Raw genomic sequence first — 21,328 nt, forward strand, 5'->3', positions numbered from 1 at the left:
GCTTCTCTTCCTGTGCAAGCACTTTTTAAAAGTTGAGTAGGGGGCTGGCAGGAAGTCTCTGTTGATCCTATCAAACAGCGACACATCACGTCCCTGTCCCTGCTCCCTCTTTCTTGTCCAGCCTCTGGGCTTGTTCAAAATGGCATCGTCCAGGGTCTCTGGCCACATGTCTCTGAAGCCCCTTCCGCCCACGCTGCCTTCCCTCCTTGGTGCAGCCTGGTGCCTGGCACCCAGCGACAGCGGTTGATGGATTGTCCTGCAGCCCTACCCATCTTCTCTTCGTGGAGAGGAGACCCTAGCTTGTGGAAGAAAGGTTATCAATCCATCCAGCTGAGGTCAGCCCTCAGACTGGGTCTGGTCATGGCTGGCTCAGAGAAATATGACCGTTCTGGATGACCCAAAAGCAGTACAAATATGACTTTGGACTCTGCAGAATACTTCTTTTCACATTCGCTACATTGGACTTAAGTGCGTGTCTGGAATCTGTAGGCCTAATGGAAGTTAATCTAGCCATGGGCCCCACATCCCCATAGGGGAATAATGAAGTGAAAACACAGTAAAACACACTGACTTTCCCTGGCATGTTTCTTTCCAGTGTATAAAGCCTATTCCATGTCGCCACCCAATACTGCATAAGTCCTGCCACACCATTCACTTTGTAGCTGCTCCTGGACTGCGCTCGCTATGAATCTCCCCTGCGCAGCCCGTACACGTGTGCACACGCATGTACACGTGTCTGCATGTAACCAGCCCGGTGACTCTTACTCCAGCTGCTGCGCAGTGGCCTGGTCAAGCCAGGGGAACACCAGTAAAATCCCCATGCAGTCTCTTACATCCTGAGTTCACTGTGGGTGAGTCCCAACTTATGAGGCTCCCCCACAGTAAAAGCTCAACAATCAGGTGCTCAAAAAGCGAAAAATCCGGGCGGCCCATAGTGTCAGAACCACCTTCTAACACCCTGCTAAGCAGATTCTTATCTGTATTAGACGTGAGATAATCTATTTCAAATTGAAAGAATGGGAAAATGAAGGAAAGTAGAAGATAAAAGCAATGATGTGACGTTGCAAACATCTGATTACTAAACGTCTTAAAAAACCTACAGTTTTTAAGCCAATTCCTTTAGGAATTTGCACTATAAAATACATTACTTTGGTAGGTCGAGCACTATTGACAGAGGACTTTTCCCCACCTGTTCAGAAGCTCACCAGCCGTCACGGTTCTTGAATGAAATGCTGATTGCTAGAAAGCTTTGGGGAAGCGCTACTCCCTTCAGTGTTTTTCAGTAATCCTATCCCTACTTTTAAGAACTAGTGGATCGTCACTACACAACTCATTATGCATTGTTTTGATCAATTTGTTTTCTTCTTGCCCATGGTAGTGCTCACTAATTGCAAGGATACAGGAGAGGGAGAGGTCCTTAATGCAAAACAACAGCTCAGTAGGCAATGAGTAAGACATCCGGTTAGTAAGGTCACACATGATTGAGAACTGGAGAGGCAATCCTCTGCTCAACCAGGGGAATATGAAGCAAATTATTTTAAAGGATATTGTGCAAATACTTGCCTCAACGCATTAGGTAGGCTCACTCAAACCCTTGTTACGAAACAGCTTTCGAGCTACCTTTGAGGATCAAGCCTTGGACTCATAGTAGATAGACTTACATCCCAGCAGAAGTATGGAATATGCCCTAGCACTTAACTCTAAAACAAGAAATATCAAGGATAAAGGGGACATGGTGCTGATTGATCTCTGCTATGTTAGTCACAATCGATCACCTGATCAAATAGATTTTCAGCTGATGTTGGTATCTCTTGAAATGGCATGATGTGGTTCAGCTCTTTTCTGGAGAGCTGCATGCAAAAATGTTCTCTCATCTTTTCATGTCAATGATTTAGACGTTCAGTCTTTGGTTCCACGGATTGACCTTATCCCCAATTCTGTTCAACATTTACATAATGGTGTTTGTCTTGTTGAGTTGGGCTTTTGGCTTTCTCTCACACTGTTGAGACATAGCTGATTGCGTAGCTGAACCAATACACACCTAATACAAATTTGCAGGACAGCCTTCTGGCAATCTAACAAATTGTTCCCAAATTAAACTCTATTAAAGTTGGGTTAGTTCTTAACAAGGAAGAAAAAACTGAGGGTGTGGGGCAAACTATTGTATATCCTGTAATCTCCAAATTCACTTGTCTTACATAAGACATCACAGACCTTTTCCAAAATGTCTGTTCCTGTTCTTTAGTCTAATTAACTTATAACTGGAGAATCGTAGACAATTTTTTAGTGGCTAGTGCAGAGCCTGCTAACTTCGATAGGAAGACAACATGTAAAGATACAGGATTTGGAAGGTGAGATATTTTACTGTTTCCTATGGCCAGTAACTCTTACCCATGATTCAGGAACATGTCGTAGAAAAACCCATTTTCTGTGACCGGTCCGTGACACAGCAATCCGTCGTACATGCGCTCCAGAGCAGCTCCCAGTATATGAGCACTAGAATGCCAAAAGATCTGCAAAAAAATTAACCAACTTAAGAGTTTATTTTTAATTTTGTTGTGTGATGCATAGTGCCTCTTGTGCAAACTACTGCACATAGATTACCAACAAGCATTTACAATGCAACGGTCTCGGCATTGTTAAAGTTAGAGCTATTGGCATTGCTCATGACATTATTTTTGTTTTTGTTTTTAAAACATTTAAAGAAACGGCATTGATATTTACAATGTCAATAGCTTAATCTCTCTCAAATGCGAGACCTATTGCATTTGCACCCACACACAGAGCCACACACAAAGCCACCCACACACACAGATCCACCCACACAGAGCCACCTACGCTAGCCGAGACCTAAAAAGGGCCACAATCAACTATTCCGAAATGCAACTTCACATACACGTAATAAAAATGTTCCATGCCGCTACTTACTACCCAATTGGTGTAGGTGTAAACCATATAAAGAGCGCTGGGACCTCACGGCGCTATAGAACTTCATTGCTGTAGGAGAGTAGGGTCTGCTATCCTATGGTCACCCCAAATTTTTGCTTTTTGCTTCACTGGTTTTTGACATATTGAGGCTGTGGGCCTGCCAATCAGACCCCCAGCCTGCTGTTCTCTCTACTAAATTAACACTATGCACCCTAGGTGCATAACCAATTGGAAGTGGATCACCCTGTCAGCCCCTGTACCAGTGTACACTAGGTACCCAGGGCATTGGTGTACCCAAGGCCTGCCAGGGGCTGAAGCATGTATTATGCCACCCCAGGCTTGGCCTAACAATTTGACACAACTGGCTGATCACTCAGCTGGGGTAAGTTGGTGTAACCACCTCTTACTTAGGTGTAGTATACCTATACCTAACCTTAAATGGGACACATGATAACCTATAAGTCACTCCTATGGCAGGCCTTAACAATCCTGAAGGCAGAGTGCTTGGTTCCATGTGAGATGGTGCTCTGGCATGAGCTGAGCCTGTCTGCAGTGGTCGGAACAACTTCCTTCTACTGTTTCCAGATATCGTCATACCATATACTCTTAAGTGCATTATGAACCTCGCGGTTAAATGCTATCTTTGGTTTGGCTTTATCAAAACATGTCGAGTAAGGTGTCATACGAATTGGAATACTAACCCCTCGCCAATTCTGGCGACGGGGTTAGCATTCCACCCTTCTAGAGGGACACGACATGTACAGTACCTGAAACCCGGGTAAAATCAGACATAGCCTCAGCTCCACAAAATGGATGCTGCCACCACAGACACAAGTCTGCCCTCCTGCTGCTGGGAGACCTTCCAGCTTGGGAGGTGTGGACAAAGGGTTTCCTGCCAGGGGAGGTGCATGCACCACCCCAGACAGGATTTTGTGTATTGGTCAGGTAGGGCTTGAAAGAAACCAGACATGCCTGTGGCTCACAAGGAGCCTCGGTGCATATGCCAGTTCAAACCGGTCCTGGGGCACACCAGTCCCGGGCCTGGGGCGAGCTGGACAAAGGATTGGGGGTGTAACCACCCCCCTTCCTGGTCCCACCCATAGGGAGGGACCTAGCAGGTAGTCCGGCCCCTAGAATCCGCTTAAAGGTAGGAGCTGTGTCCTAAGACTTCAGACATCCTGGAATCAACTTGAAACTAAGAAGAAGACGGGAACTTCGACATTCTGCTGCACAGAAGACTGAAGGAAATCTCCCCTGTGGTCAGGGAGTGACCACCTTGCTAACGCAAGCACCATCCAGCGAATCAACGTCTGCTTTGCCGCCGCCTCCCGCCGGAGCCCGAGCCCAGAGACTGACAAGACCTGGACCTCCAGACCTCTCACCGCCCGATCCACAGTCCCTGAAAAGAGGAGACCCGTGGAGGCACCGAGACACGTGGAGCCAGCCATCTTGGAACGACGACGACAAGCTGCAAGTGCAACAACCGAGGCTCCCTCCAAGTTGTGCTTTGGGATCTGAGAAGCCCAACACCCGAGCAGCATCTGCACCAAAGGTGAGCCCTCCAGCATCTCCACGATCTGCGTGGGGCCCTTCTGCATTTTGCCACTCGACGCGCCTAACCGGTTGCTGGCCCGCTGGCTAGTGGCCATCTTGGCGACGAACTTCAAGAAATACACCGCTGGTCTGGTTGCTCCAGACTGGCCCTTGCTCCCCTCCAAAGGAGCAGTCCCTCTGACCTTGCTAGTCAGAACAATCAGCTTATCTTGTTCTCCACAACAATTGCTTTTGCCAAGGCTTGTTTGCTTCGATCAAGTCGCCGACACCGCCGACAGCGAGAGCCTGCGTGGGACAGCTCGTGAACCGACTCCTGGACGTCGTCGACCTCCAGGGACCACGTGGCTGCAGAGACAAGCTACACCTTTCTTCCTGTTTGCACCCGACATTGCCTGGTACCCACCTGGTGCCACGCTGGTCACTGGCTAGTGACTGTGAACACTGTCCCCTCTGCTTACAGGTCTTCAACATCTCCGATCCACTCTTGGATCCACCGCATCTCTCCCGGACCGACCGCCTGCAGCATCTTTGTCTTCAGGCTCCACGGAACAGATAGAAGAAACCCGACGCACTTCGAGGCCTATGCACCCGCTTCCTGTGGGTGAGGTAAAGCTGGCACTCCTGTGCCCAAGTGTAGTATTACATCTCTAGTGCCTGTGTTCCAAATCTTGAGTTCCTAGTCCATCCGGAAGATCCTCTTTGCAGTAACTTTGTACTTTTTACGCACCCATTGAAACCTATGGGAGCACGCGTGTGACTATTTGCTCTGCACACGCCACCCGTGGACCTCCTGGTCACTAACTGAAGTTAGCTCCTTGTAGGCCCAGCGATTCTAGAGGCCCTAGGCCTTTTCCCTTTTCTGTTCGTGGTACTTATACCACTATTTTAGTATATGGTTTGAGCGGCCACCAGGGCCTATCCATATAAAGTGCAACTTCTGTGTATTCTACTGTAATCTTGTTTGACGATTTGTGCTCCTGTGCTCATAAAGAGACTAGGGGTTACTTTGAGAAATAAATACATATATATTTTGAATATATATCTGTGTGGTGTCCTTTCATTGGTATAAAGGGGGGGTTGCATTTGGTAAAACAGCTGGCTTAACACGCTTCACGAGTTTAGCCTCAAAGACTGCTTAGCCTACGCTACCACTAGGGCAGCTAGTCCGAAAAGGTTGACTTACAACCACACCATAAGGGTTGCTTGGCATGGTACAAGGTGGTCACTTTAACTAGTGAACATCATATACCAGGCCAACTTCTCACAATTGCTACCCAGAGCCCGGAAGGATGAGCGGCTGAGGGGCCCCGAAAGGATTTCAATTCCCGGTGGATGCATTCGCCCACTGAGCTCCGTGCCCCCGCCGTAGATGAAGGCCCGTGCAGTAAAATGTAAATGCGCCTTCAAATTTTAACTGGCCCCCGAACTTCATCTACCCACTGAATACCAAGTTCACAACGTTAATGTCCTTTTATTAAGAAGTCTCCACTTGCAGATTTAGAATGAAGATTTTATTAATTGTGGCATGTGCTGTTTCGTGGCAGCTTAACACAAACTAATAAACAGGTCAGTCCGAAGACAGGCCCAGGATTCCACCGTGAGCACCCCTATGTTTCATGGTAAAACTTCAGCGAGAAAATAGAATAAAGAGGGATTCATCGCGGATCTGTCGGCGCCAGCCTGACAGGAATGAGTCAACCCTTCCCAGACAAAACAAGAGGCGGGAGCGCGATTCACAAAAAAAACACAGCCACGCTCGAGTTGGCCAGCACATTTTCTGACTTGGACTAAAATATATATTAACACTCGCCACAACAGGTGCCAATCCAGTCGGAATTTTTGAAACCATTTAATTATTTACCTTTTACGGGTCCTTTTGCCTTGATTTTAATTCAAAATGCTTTACCGAGGCAGAAAATAAAGTTACAAAAATTACTTCCCAGCCTTCCCCTTCATTTCTCTATACTTTGTGACGTTTACTTTGTGCCTGAACACGCCCTTCTCAACACATGTTCAAGGGTAAATTGGTTAATCAGATATAAGTTGTGTGGTCTACTGTGTGTGTGTGTTTGGGTGGGGGCAACAACTCAGAAACGGTAAACGCATAAGGAGTGGGGAACAGGAAACACATGATCGCGACACAACAAACAGAAATGGGTCTCTGAAGACAGGAAGACAGGCACTGCAAACACACAAGAAAACCGGTCTGCGAGCAAACACCATTACCCAGGTAAAGCAAACACATAGACTCAAGCACACGAAGCACAGTTAAACTCAAGCACGGCAAAGACGAAGGGTCCAACGCGCAAACGCACACGAAAACGACACAAATTAACCCAGGCATGGAAAATATAAACGCATAGGAACGGTAAATAGACACAGACTCGAAGAACAGCAAAAAACATGTTCAGGCACAGCAACACCGAGGGACATGGGCAAAGCAAAAATGAAGGACATGTATAAACGAAGGACTCTGGTGAAAGCAAAAGACAGTATCCACAACATAACAAGCCTCATTATACCGCCATATGACGCCATGAACACCACCGCCTTTCTCCGAGGTCAAGCAGAAAGGCCTCGGAGAAACGCAGCGGCATTTTGGGATTCGGGGGCGTGTTTATCTTTCTCTCCTCTTGCCATTGGCTGGAATGTTTACATTCCAGAGGAGAGAAAGAAAGTAAAAAACACGCCCCCGAATCCGAAAAAGACGGGGCTTCTCAGCAAAGCGGGTGTGTGGTCTTACGAGTGGGAAGGAACCCGGTATTTCCAACACTCCGAGTATGGGGAAGGTTTGAATACCATGCTGTATAAGCATGATCTGTTATTATTGGAAGAAACCAAGCGTCCCGATATCACACATTTACATTTGAGGGAGGAGGACATAACTCCATAATTGACCATATTCTTGTCAGGTTCAATTTATTTCCCTACAAGCCAATCACATTGAAGAACATACTAAGATTGCATGTATTGCCCCGGTTCGACAAAATGGAGTATGCATCAAATGGATAGGAATTCAACACGAGTATACACGAGAGATGCTGGTGTCTCAAAAATCCAAAGAATTTGCCATTTGCTTTGATGATGTGGACAACGATAATTTGGTTCTAACATTTGAACAGATAACTCTGGCCCTTAACTCCTCATTGGTCCATCCTGCAAAAACAGGTCCACCGTGTAGACAGGGGTGGTTCAACCAAGAATGCACTCAGGTTTCTAAACTGTTGAGATCTGCGTTACAACAGGTTCCATGAGAGATCGTCTCCTAATTAAGCAGTTATGGAAGCAGTATAATGAGTCAATACACGCTAGGATGGAGGAATTGTGGGATAAAGCATGGTCTAATTTGGTCCAAACCGCTGAAACAAAAAACGTTTCATTGTTCTGGAGTGCCGTAAACTCTCCTTTTTTTGCATGGTGATTCACGCCCTGCGCTCACATTCTTGGTTCCCTCACAGGCCTGGGTTGCCCATTTTGAGAAGATTTTCGATCCTGCTCCAACCAATGAACTGAGCTTTCCATCACCACCCCCAAACAATCAAATGTAGTGTTTTATTGCTACTAATGTCACAGCCCCAATATTCAAGCTTGACAAAATTGTGGGTGCTCCTAGCAAGTGTGCAAAATGAAAAGCGCCTGGACCAGATGGGGTCCCTATTGTTACCTTTTTAGGAACAGGGGAACTTTGGGTACCAATACTTGCCCACATTTTTAATGCTGCAGCACAGAGTATTTTCTCCCTTCCTGGACTAAATCGGCCATAGTGCCCATATATATGAAAGGTGACCAAGCTGATCCAAAATGCTACCATTCCATTTCCCTCCTGGATTCCCCTGCTAAACTCCTGGGCAGGGTTGTTCTGAGTAGACTTGAGGAATGGGCAAGGGAAAAGTCGATCTTGACCGGGGCCCATATGGATTCAGGAATGACTTGGGAAGGTGGAGCAGTGTTTGAACCTAGAACTTTTGATTGGGAAATATACTAGAGCGAAGACAGGATAACTCCACAAATGTTTTGCAGACCTTACAAGCGCATTTGATCTATGAGATCACGGGTTATTGTGGAACACCCTGCTCTGTTATGGGGCCCCCAGGGAAATCTCCAGTCTCCTCGTGCAGCTATACAAGAACCTCCCTGCCAAAGTAATGTTCAACCCTAATGGGGAACTATCGCCTTCTTTTAAAATTAGGAGGGGTGTCCGACAGGGGTGCATAATGGACCCCGAATTAGTTTCTCTGTATATAAACGGGGTTGACGACACACTGCAGTCTCTGCAGCACGATGCCCCGATTGTCGCTGGCCGCCCGCTACCCATCCTTCTCTACGCAGATGGCGTGGTCTTCCTATCAAGGATCACGTTCGGGCTGTAGAGATTAATGGACTCTTTTGCAGATTCTAAGGATTCTAGAAAGCTGAAACTCAATAAGTCAAAGACATTTGGGAAACTTTCTAAGAAGGTTAGACCATTTTTTCATGAGGGTGTTCAGATAGCAAAGGTCAAGCCATTTTGTTATTTAGGCATTTTGTTTACTGCAATTAATCCAAAACAACAAACAGAGAGACAAGGGAGTGAGCCTTCTCCAACTCCCCTCACAACTACACCACAACCCACAAAAAGAGAAGAACTAAAAAACATATTAGAGAAGGCCCTACTGTAAGCAATGTTGTCTGTGTCTCTGTCCTAGAAAAAACATAACGAAAGGGGTTGTGAGAGAGGGCTAGAGAGGAAAATCAACAGATTTTTAAATACTGCCCTCGCCCACTATATAGTCACATGCATCATCGTAGGGCCACTTACGACGCCCAGTTGAAGACCAACACGCTGGACAGAGCTCTGATTTTGTTTTTGTGAGGTAAAGAGAAAAGAAAGAATAGAAGGAGGAAAAGATTCCCTCATGAGGGATCACTGGTGCAGAGAAAAGTGAGCTAAAACTACCCAAGGAGACACCACCTAAATTCCTTTATTATTGGTCCACCTGGGCAGGATTGAAAAGTCAAAAGGTGGGGTATATAGGAGGGGTTACCACTCCTTACCCCCCACTGCATGTAGCAACATGTTTCAGCCAAATATAATTGCCTCGTCTGGGTCACTGGCATTCTTCAGGGTAAAGATCCCTTGCTAGATTGGTCTGTATCACTATTTGATCAATTGTTACAAAGTGGTTCAGTCAACCTTACATGTTTTTCAGTAACACATTCGCTGATAGTATCTTCTTCCAAGAAGGTTAGACCTTTTTTCATGAGGGTGTTCAGACAGCAAAGGTCAAGCCAATTTGTTATTTAGGCATCTTGTTTACTGCAATTAAAACCTGGGATGACCATATCACAACACATGGCTCAAGATGAATAGAGTATGCGAGGTGGTGCTCAGATTTTCCAGCAAGCTTGGAAGCCATCCCATCAAAGAGATGGTTACCATCTATAAAGTTAAAGTCCTATTGGCAGCAACCGGTGGTGGAAGTGTGTGGGGTTATGCTCTAAGCAACCCTTTGCAGGTTGAGGAAAACAACTTCTTAAGGAGCTTGCTCTGCACCCTCCCTTTGGCTTCCTCCATCATTATGCAAAGGATCATAGGGTTGAACCATCTGGATGATATTTTCTCAATAAAAACCCATTTCCCTATGGCGCTCTTTATGGGCCAAACCTGAAACTGTACTCAAAATGTCTATTATTCATGATAGCCTAAATCTGGATCACATTTTTAAAATACCTGGGTTGTATTTTATTAACAACACCCTCAGAATGAAGTTCGGCTTCTCCGGTCTCGAAGACCCGACCATGATACTAACTACTGAGAAGTCAGTAATGAAGGCTGCACTTTTAGATGTGAGGGCTAACAACAGAGCTACTGCCGACAGGGGAAAAACACGGTTAGAACATATATGGTTTATACCTTCACAGAAGGATTTCAACCCTATCTACCTTGGGTGACAAGTCATCAACATCGCTATGCCCCGGCCAGATTTCGAGTGAGTATTGTACACCACCTTGTTTCTTCCCCTAAATTAAATCAGTGGGACTTAACAGCTACCCCATAACCGTGTGATGGCAATTCCAAACAATGCACTTTACGTTTCATACTTTGTGAGTTTTATGGTGATTTAAGAAAGACATTTTTAAAACCCCTATTTATTGCACATACCATAATGGACTACAAAGCAGTTATGCGTTTTTTGGGTGCAATGGAATCTCCAGTCATTTGTTTTAGTGTTGAGTCATTTATCTGAAAGGCAATCCATATCAGGAAGATGCTGTGTCAGATTGAACTGTTTTAATGAAAATGTGGTATACTCTTAAACTTTCTTTTAATGTAATTTTTAGGTCTCGCTGAGTCAGCGTGCATGCGCTGCTCGGAGAGACTTTAGTAGGTGAGTTTTCAAAGTGCTGCTGGCTGGCGACAAGCTTGCGTTCACGCGAGCCTGCACGCGCGAACCACCTGCCTTCAGCAGCACTTTGAAAACTCACCTACTAAAGTATGTCTTGTAGCGTGTTTACTTTACTTTTGGTATAATCGGGGCACCCGCGCTTTACTTTTAATGTTATAAGTAAAGCACGGGTGCCGCGATTATACCAAAAGTAAAGAAATAGAAAAAAACATCTATTTCTTTACTTTTGATATAGTCGTGGCACCCGCGCTTTACTTTTAACATTAAAAGTAAAGCATCGGTGCTGCGATGCTTGTTTAAGAAGTGCCGGTGCTCAGCAACAGCAGGACCCAGCCCACTTAAAGCCCTGGTTGTTCGTGAAATTCGGTTGCAGAGTAAAATCAAGATTCAGTGCAGTGCCCAAAAGAGCCTCCTTATATAACTTGTTAAAAAACACGATACTCCCCAGTAACTGCATACAGTAGAAATTATTTGTAACGATTTTTTGCAAGGGCCCTGGACTTGCAGGAGTTATGCTAAGTCATAGAAATCTAAAATGCGAGAGCGGGTGAAGTACTGGTCCCATGTAGGTTGCCTATTCCCTTCTTCATCATCATGACACACAGCTCAAACTTGGGCTTGCTTTCTCAGTACTATGTAATTAACGTTACTGTTTCCCTCCAATATAGGATCGTCTATTTTTCGCCTTCTAGTAAAAACCTAAACCACAGCATTCTTCTGACCCCCCCTATAATAATTATCAGCACATGCAGGAATGTGTACTCGGTCACACTACAGTTCTCACTTCTGATTTACACGTCAGCCACTAGATGGGCTAAAAGAGAATTCTTTCGGAAACCAAGAGGCCAAGGACTGAATGGGCATTAATCCAATCAATCAATCAGTGACACTTGTAAAGCGCGCAACATACCCGTAGGGTCTCAAGGCGCTGGGGGGGAGGGGGGGGGGGTGCCGCTACTGCTCGAACAGCCAGGTCTTCAGCTTCTTCCTGAAGGAGAGGTGGTCTTGGGTCAGGCGCAGGTCGGTCGGGAGGGAGTTCCAGGTCTTGGCGGCCAGGTAGGAGAAGGACCTTCCTCCTGTAGTCGCTCTTCGGATGCGGGGGACGGCGGCGAGGGCGTGGTTGGCTGATCGGAGGTGGCGTTTGGGAGCGTGGAAGTTGACTCGGCTGTTGAGGTAGCTCGGGCCTTGGTCGTGTAGGGCTTTGTGTGCGTGGGTGAGGAGGCGGAAGGTGATTCTTTTGTTGACGGGGAGCCAGTGAAGGTCTCTCAGATGTCCGGAGATGTGGCTGGTTCGTGGGATGTCGAGGATGAGTCTGGCTGAGGCGTTCTGGATCCGCTGGAGTCTCTTCTGGAGCTTGGCGGTGGTACCGGCGTAGAGGACGTTGCCGTAGTCCAGTCGGCTGGTGACGAGGGCCTGGGTGACGGTCTTCCTGGTCTCGGTGGGGATCCACCAGAAGATCTTCCGTAGCATGCGTAGGATGTTGAAGCACGCCGAGGAGACGTTGTTGACTTGCCTGGTCATGGAGAGGGAGGAGTCCAGGAGGAAGCCCAGGTTGCGTGCATGGTCTGTCGGTTTGGGTGCGGTGCCCAGGGCGGGAGGCCACCAGGAGTCGTCCCAGGCGGAGGGTGAGGAGCCCAGGATGAGGACCTCCGTCTTGTCCGAGTTCAGTTTCAGGCGGCTGGTCGTCATCCACTCGGCTACCTCTTTCATCCCTTCGTGCAGGTTGGATCTGGCGGCGGCGGGGTCGTTGGTCAGGGAGAGGATCAGTTGGGTGTCGTCGGCGTAGGAGATTATGCTGAGGTTGTGTTTGCGTACGATGGCCGCGAGGGGGCTCATGTAGACGTTGAAGAGGGTGGGGCTCAGAGATGATCCTTGAGGGACGCCGCAGGTGACTTCGGAGGCCTCTGACTTGTACGGTGGTAGGCGGACTCTCTGTGTTCTTCCGTCGAGGAAGGAGATGATCCAGTCCAGCGCCTTGTCCTGGATTCCGATGTTGCTGAGGCGCCGTACTAGGGTGCGGTGGCAGACCGTGTCGAATGCCGCAGAGAGGTCTAGGAGGATGAGGGCCGCTGTTTCTCCATTGTCCATCAGGGCTCGGATGTCATCGGTGGCGGCGATGAGGGCGGTCTCGGTGCTGTGATTGGCTCGGAAGCCGGACTGTGAGGGGTCGAGGGATCCGTTTGTCTCGAGGAAGGCGGCCATCTGCTTGTTGACGGTCTTCTCGATGACTTTGGCTGGAAACGGGAGGAGCGAGATGGGGCGGTAATTCTTGAGGTCGGTGGGGTCCGCTGTAGGTTTCTTTAGTAGGGCGCTGAGTTCGGCGTGCTTCCAGCTCTCAGGGAAGATGGTGGTGTCGAAGGAAGTGTTGATGATGTCTCGCAGGTGGGGTGCGATGACAGCGTCGGCCTTGTTGAAGACGTGGTGAGGGCAGGGGTCGGTCGGTGATCCGGAGTGGATGGAGTTCATCGTGCGGATGGTGTCTTCGGTGCTGATCGGGGCCCAGGCGTGGAGGGTGGTGGTGGGGGGTGGTTGTTCGGTCATTAACACAACTGTTTTTTACATCTAGATTTTTTTCCCCTCCACAGTGACTAAATCAACCAGTTTAGTAAATGTGTCTTTGTGCCAGGTTAACTGCATGTTTGTGAGTCGGTGTTCATGAAGTAAATGCATGGGTGCTGATGTGTAAGCAAGAGTGGCCTGCCTGGTGGGATTTTAGTTGTAATTAAGGCTCTCAGTTTCCCGTTTTTACAAATTTTTACAATTAAATGCAGACAGAAAACAATGTTTCCTGTCTGTGTTTATTTTTAAAAGCGTAAAATTGTGCTTCTTGTGGGCAACTTTCTTCTGACGCTGTCTTAAGTCAAAACTGGATGAACCTTTAAGCAGAATAAGCACGTGCTTGGGGCATCAAGGGATTGGGGCACCACAGAAATGTTCCATTGCCGGATGTACCATCGACCATATACCATCGACCATATGGTGCAAATGAACCAATAAATAAAGTGGCCAAAAATGTTAAAACCATAAAACCAGGAACCCTAGGTGTAATGTGTTTGCTAGTGCACGCCTGTCGATCTGTAGTGCTCTGTGTGCATATCTGACATAGATCATGGGTACATGGTGTTACTTGTAGTCAGATATACTTCATGACACTACCAGAAAACAAAGAAGAAACCTATTATGGATAGGCCCAGAGGGAATTTAATTTCTTCCAAAGTAATTTCATAAATTTTGCGCTCCACTTGTAATGCACTTTTTTTTTATAGCCGGAAATGCATCTGTCAAAAAGTTGATGCAAGTATGCATTTTGTGCTAAAATATAGCGCTAAATGACATTTGTATTTTGTATAGTTTACACAAGTTTTATGTAATTATGCAAAAGTAAATTTCATCTAGGGAACTGGAGAGCTCTGGAGGTGGGCAGGTAATGCAGTGGAAGCCTCATTGGCTTTGCCGGGTGTCATGTAGTCTTACCCAGTAGGCCTGCTTAAACATCTTCATGTTGTTTCGGGGTTTTACAACAAGGTTGCAGGAGCCTGCTCTGCTGGCGGTACTATTCACGTCTCTCCGGTTAATCTGTGAGATCTTTATGTGGTGATCGTGCCAGCTGGGGCTTTCAGGCCATGTTCCATCTTGTAACAGGTAGGCATGTTCACTATTATTAAAAGCCTTTTTGTACAATGACGTCCTCTAGCTCAATGCAAATTCGTAAATTGCTCTTGAAGGGCATCGGAAGAACTAAGGGGCATATTATCAAGGTCCGGTGTAGGAAGGTGGATATCTGACTATGGTTACCCCCACATTTTTTGCCTAGTGTCTAGCTGGTTTTTCAACTTAGTAGGCCTGAGATCCTGCCATTCAGGATCTCAGCCTATCTGCTCTCTCTTTAAAATGGACTCCATGTACCCTAGGTGCATAACCCATTGGAACTAGATCACCCTGTGAGCCCCTGTACCAGTGTACACTAGGTACCCAGGGCATTGGTGTATCTAAGGCCACCAGGGGCTGAAGCATGTATTGTGCCCCCCCTGGACTGGCCTAACAAAGTCGACACAACTGGCTGATCACTCAGCTGGGGTAAGTTGGTGTAACCACCTCTTACTTAGGTGTAGTATACCTATACCTAACTTTAAATGGGACACCTGGTAACCTATAAGTCACTCCTATGGCAGGCCTTGACAATCCTGAAGGCAGAGTGCTTGGTTCCATGTGAGATGGTGCTCTGGCATGAGCTGAGCCTGTCTGCAGTGGTCGGAACAACTTCCTTCTACCGTTTCCAGATATCGTCATACCATATACTCTTAAGTGCATTATGAACCTCGCGGTTAAATGCTATCTTTGGTTTGGCTTTATCAAAACATGTCGAGTAAGGTGTCATACGAATTGGAATACTAACCCCTCGCCAATTCTGGTGACGGGGTTAGCATTCCACCCTTCTAGAGGGACACGACATGTACAGTACCTGAAACCCGGGTAAAATCAGACATAGCCTCAGCTCCACAAAATGGATGCTGCCACCACAGACACAAGTCTGCCCTCCTGCTGCTGGGAATCCTTCCAGCTTGGGAGACGTGGCCAAAGGGTTTCCTGCCAGGGGAGGTGCGAGCACCACCCCAGACAGGATTTTGTGTATTGGTCAGGTAGGGCTTAAAAGGAATCAGACATGCCTGAGGCTCACAAGGAGCCTCGGTGCATATGCCAGTTCAAACCGGTCCTGGGGCACACCAGCCCCGGACCTGGGGCGAGCTGGACAAAGGATTGGGGGTGTAACCACCCCCCTTCCTGGTCCCACCCTTAGGGAGGGACCTAGCAGGTAGTCCGGCCCCTAGAATCCCCTTAAAGGTAGGAGCTGTGTCCTAAGACTTCAGACATCCTGGAATCAACTTACTACAAAGAAGAAGACGGGAACTTCGACGCTCTGCTGCACAGAGGACTGAAGGAAATCTCCCCTATGGTCAGGGAGTGACCATCTTGCTAATGCAAGCACCAACCAGCTATCCAACGTCTGCTTTGCCGCCGCCTCCCGCCGGAGCCCGAGCCCAGAGCCCGACAAGACCTGGACCTCCAGACCTCTCACCGCCCGATCCACAGTCCCTGCAAAGAAGGAACCCGTGGAGGCACCGAGACACGTGGAGCCAGCCATCTTGGAAGACCGACGACAAGCTGCAAGCGCGATAACAGAGGCTCCCTCCAAGTTGTGCTTTGGGTCCTGAGAAGCCCAACCACCGAGCAGCATCTGCACCAAAGGTGAGCCCTCCAGCATCTCCACGATCTGCGTGGGGCCCCTCTGCACTTTGCATCTCGACGCGCCTGCCCGGTCCCTGGCCCGTTGGCTAGTGGCCATTTTGGCGACGAACTTTGTAATCAACGACGCTGGTCTGGTTGCTCCAGACTGGCCCTAGCTGCTCTCCAAAAGAGCAGCCCCTCAGACCTTGCTGGTCAGAACAATCAGCTTTCCTCTCTTTCCACGACTCCTGCCTTTGCCAAGGCTTGTTTGCTTCTTTCGAGTCGCCGACACTGCCGACAGCGAGAGCCTGCGTGTGACAGCTCGTGAACGAACTCATGGACGTCGTCGACCTTCAGGGACCACGTGGCTGCGGAGACAAGCTACCCATCATCACCTGTTTGCACCCGACATCGCCTGGTACCTACCTGGTGCCACGCCGGTCACTGGCTAGTGACTGTGAACACTGTCCCCTCTGCTTTCAGGTCTTCTACAACTCCGATCCACTCTTGGATCCACCGCATCTCTTCTGGACCGACCGCCTGCAGCATCTTTGTCATCAGGCTCCATTGAATCGATAGAAGAAACCCGACGCACTTCGAGACCTATGCACCCGCTTCCTGTGGGTGAGGTAAAGCTGGCACTCCGGTGCCCAAGTGTAGAGAAACATCTCTAGTGTCTGTGTTTTGAATCTTAAGATCGTAGTCCATCCAGAAGACCCTTTCTGCAGTTACTTTTAAACTTTTACGCACCCATTGAAAACCTATGGGAGCACGTGTGTAGCTTTCCTCACTGCACACGCGACCCGTGGACCTCCTGGTCACTAACTGAAGTTAGCTCCTTGTAGGCCCAGCGATTCTAGAGGCCCTAGGCCTTTTCCCTTTCCTGTTCGTGGTACTTATACCACTATTTTAGTATATGGTTTGAGTGGCCACCAGGGCCCATCCATATAAAGTGCAACTTCTGTATATTATAACGTTGTCTTGTTTAACGATTTGTGCTCCTGTGCTCATAAAGAGTCTAGGGGATACTTTGAGAAATAAATACATATATATTTTGAATATATATCTGTGTGGTGCCCTTTCATTGGTATAAAGGGGGGTTACATATGGTAAAACAGCTTGCTTAACACGCTTGAACGAGTTTAGCCTCAAAGACTGCTTAACCTACGCTACCACTAGGGCAGCTAGTCCGAAAAGGTTGACTTACAACCACACCATAAGGGTTGCTTGGCATGGTACAAGGTGGTCACTTTAACTAGTGAACAGCATATACCAGGCCAACTTCTCACATCCGGCGTTAAAATTATCGCCTCATTATCGGCAGAAAACTGCCGCTAAAGCGGCGATAATGGGCTTGATAATATGCCGTAGAGAATTTCCATAGAAGCCCATGTTCTGGTGTGAACATGGGCTTGTATTGGAATTCTCAAGGTCTGGCGCGGAGTGGAGAGCTTTAAGCATGTCAACAGGTCACCGAGGCTCTTCAAGCACTCAGCACGGGTGGGATATTTTATCTGGCACTATATATACACTGAGAGGCTGTAGGCAGGGGGAAGGGGCGTGCTTTATACCAGCAACGGGCCAGGGGGACGTGACAGTCCAGGAAAAGTAAGTAGTTTGCGATTAGATCATCCCAAAACCGAGCATCTCTTGAGAGGGAGGCAGAGATGACGCAGGCCGTGGCGCCATGTGTGGCGGAGGTCCATCCTTCACAGCACTGCATAAAACAACCGCGCCGAGGCCTGCTTGGTGACCAAACTCTTCCTACTGTGACCAAAAATATACTATTTAACACTTTTCCAGTTCAAGTGGTCTAGCTGCTAACTAAAATAAACTTGAGCCTCGCCGTCTCCGTGCCACTCTCCCAAACGTTAAACATGTCCATTGGCTGCCGTCCATCCCAGGTAAGAGGCCACCTTTATGAAAGGGTTAACTTGAAACAGCAAGTTCTCTGTGCCCATGTCTCCTGCCACCCCCCCATCCACATGCACACACACCACCCCCCTACTGCTTTCACTTGCTAAGGTGCCGGGACAATCACAACCGCATTTTTAGGTCTCGCCTGACCCAGCGCATCCGCTGGTCTGGCGAGACTTATTGAGAGGGCTCCAAAAAGTGCTACCAGGCCAGCATAGAGCTACAGTGCATGTGCGCGTGCGCGCGCACCGTGCTTTACCGCAATTACTTTCACGGCCGCTTTGATGTTTGATCGTGATTGCGCTCACTTTCACTTTGGCGGCCGCACGGCCGCTTTGCATAGCCAATAGGTCTTGCTTTTGGGACCTTATAAGTATTTAGTTATGCAACTGTTGCATAGCTAAACACTTATAAGGTCCCAAAGGCGAGACCTATTGGCTATGCCAATGCTTGTTTAATTTAAATGGGAGCGGGCACAAGTGGCTCCCTTTCTTTCTGCTCGCATGCTGTGGGCATTTCACGACCGTTACCTCCACCTTGCACCCCAAGAGTCTAAATATATCTGCACCCCCCTCCACAATCTCAGGTGAGAGGCCACCCTTATGAAGGGGTATTACCGCCCCCCTTACCCCCACGATTCTACATATATCCGTATGCCCTCCACACATCCCACAGGTGAGGCCACCTTCATAAAGGGGTATATTCGAAGCGAGGGTTAGCTACTTGAGCCTCTGCGTCTCCGTGCTACTCTCCCAAACATCCATTAGCTGCTGTCCATCCCAGGTGAGAGGCCACCTTTATGAAAAGGTTACTTTGAAACGGCAAGTTCTCTGTGCCCATGTCTCCTGCCACCCGCACACCACCCCCCTACGTATCCACCAATCTCCCAGGTGAGTAGGCACCTTCATAAAAGGGGTATCTTCATTTGGGGGGTGGGCCTCACTCAGGAGTATTTGCTTCTGTCACACCCCCTCCCCTCCCATTCACTCCCCCCAGTTGAGAGGCCACCTTCCAACAGGAGAGTTTCTCAAGGAGGGAGGGACGTAAAAATGGGGTCGGCCCCACCCAGGTGCCTCCGCTGCACCTCCCTGCTCCCTCTGCCCGCCCCTTCTCGCCCCGATTCCTTTCCTGATTGGAAGTCTCCGCCTCACATCAAGGAGCAGATGGCTGGAAGCGAGTCTGCTTGCCAGACATTTACCAGCGTGTGTACCTCCAGTCCCCGCCGTGGAATAGCAGAATGAATAAAGCCCCCCTTCCGAATAATGTTTGAGTGAGTACGTGAAATAGCAATTTCTTCTTGGCTCCTTAACTAATACATACTTGCAAATGCAATTATACTCGTTTTATCGACCTTGGAAGGATGACAAATAGCAAAATAATAATCATTTTGATCATGTTCAGGACACACCACATTTCTTCTTGGCTCCTTAACTAATACATACTAGCAAACGAAATTATACTCGTTTTATAGACCTTGAAAGGATGAAAGGCGCAGGCGGCCCTGCGGGAATTACCTCCCATCGTCTGCAGGTTATACAGAAATCCAACCTATCAGATAGTTGCATCCACAGGACTAGAACAAGCTACCTGCAGCGTACACACACACCTCTGTACAGCACGCGCTTAACCCACTCAGCTATCTCGCAGGTAGACTTGTGATCCGGAAGTCGCACAGTTGATCTCCGCAACAGGTTCGGGAAAAAATACAGTCTTCGTCCGGTCGTGATCACATGAGGTTTTGGTTTCTGTGCCAGTATAGGTTGCAGAAAGTCCCATGATCATACCAAGCCAGGGAGGCATGTGCCCATCTGTACCCAGGTCAGACTATAACGTAGTCGTAGGCAGTCCTCACGCAACCCCACAGGACGTGAGGCAGCCAGGCAGTAGGCCAGATAGGCAGCAGTAAGGGAGGAGGGACGGCAAACAAGCCAGACTGGAGGGCTTGAAGAAAGGACAGAGAGAAAGGAAGTAGGGAAAGCTGGCAGGAACACTACTAGCAACGCAAGTTGGAAAGAATGTACGGAAGAAGCCACACGGATAAACTAAGCAAAACGAAATTAAGGCAGGTAGGACAAAAAAGTGGAAGCAAAGAAGGCAGGTGGGGAGGGAAGAAAGACAACAGATTGGTAAAAGGAAGGAATAAAGGATAATAGCAAAGAAGGGAGGCAGGAAAGACCAGCATTGAAAATTGGGCTATACTTGGGCAACATCTGGGTGATATTTGTGCTACATTTGGGCTCTTTTGTCTCTGGTGGCCATCTTTGTAGACTTATTTGTTAGGACGTTTCCTAATTTCCTCATTTACTACAGTCTCCACAGTAGGAAATACTTTCAGTTTTTTACTTTGATTCCATCAAGAAGGCATTCAGATATGTCACACATTTGCCATAAATTCAGAATGTTAGCACTCTAGTTGCTTATTAGATCACTGTAGTAAAGCTACTGCTCACCAGGGAAGTCTGCTGCTGGTATTGAAAGTGATGTTTCAGTCTGCATGTCAGATATTTTTATTGAAATAGAAGAGGATTTGAGAAGTCACTCAAAATGTGCCCAAATTTTTCTTTTTTCAGCACTAATCATAATTTCTATGGCAAAATGAACCCCCTCATTGTGTTCATTTTAAGTTAAACTACCCACTCTCTACTACTCACTCGCTACTACTCTCTACTACTCACTCTCTACTACTCAATCTCCACTACTCACTCTCTCCTACTCTCCACTACTCACTCTACTACTCTCTATTACTCATCCTCTACTCTCTACCTCTCTCTCTACTACTCTCTACCTCTACCTCTCTACCTCTACTTCTACTTCTACCTCTACTTCTACTTCTCTACCTCTACACCTCTCTCTACACGCACACATATGCACATATATATATATATGCATATATATGCATATGCATTTATATATATGTGTGTATATATATACATACATACATATATCAACATATATATAATCTGCATATCTATATAAATATAAATGCATGCATACATATACATATATGCATACATATGCATGTTATGTACATGAAAGTTTGAAAAATACTAATACAAGCAAAGCTAAAAAAGCCACCTAATTACAAACAGAATTGCTTTAACTTAAACGAGGGCGCTGCCTATTGCATTTTCAATGCTTGTTTTTATAGCCATAGCTTTCTGCCACCAGTTCTTGCTCGTGCTTAATATCTTAGTAAACAAAAAGCAGCAAGAGTTTTTGCATCAAACTGCGGGGTTAAAAAAAAAAAACAAAAAAAATAACAAAGGCAGGGTTTCGCATGAGCCAAAACATGGAGATTCAAGTAAACTTTATTCGGT

General features: G+C 47.4%; 1 protein-coding gene across 1 annotated transcript in view; it reads right to left on the reverse strand.

The window, feature by feature from the left end:
- The window catches only part of TARS2 (threonyl-tRNA synthetase 2, mitochondrial), a 171,321-nt gene that overhangs the window by 123,673 nt on the left and 26,320 nt on the right, over window positions 1-21,328 (reverse strand). The window contains exon 5 of the mRNA XM_085638536.1: window positions 2,392-2,513. Coding sequence (XP_085494662.1) covers window positions 2,392-2,513 — 122 coding nt within the window. The remainder of the gene's footprint in view (window positions 1-2,391; window positions 2,514-21,328) is intronic.

Source organism: Triturus cristatus, chromosome 12, assembly GCF_964204655.1.
Source record: "Triturus cristatus chromosome 12, aTriCri1.1, whole genome shotgun sequence".
Taxonomy (NCBI): Eukaryota; Metazoa; Chordata; class Amphibia; order Caudata; family Salamandridae; genus Triturus; species Triturus cristatus.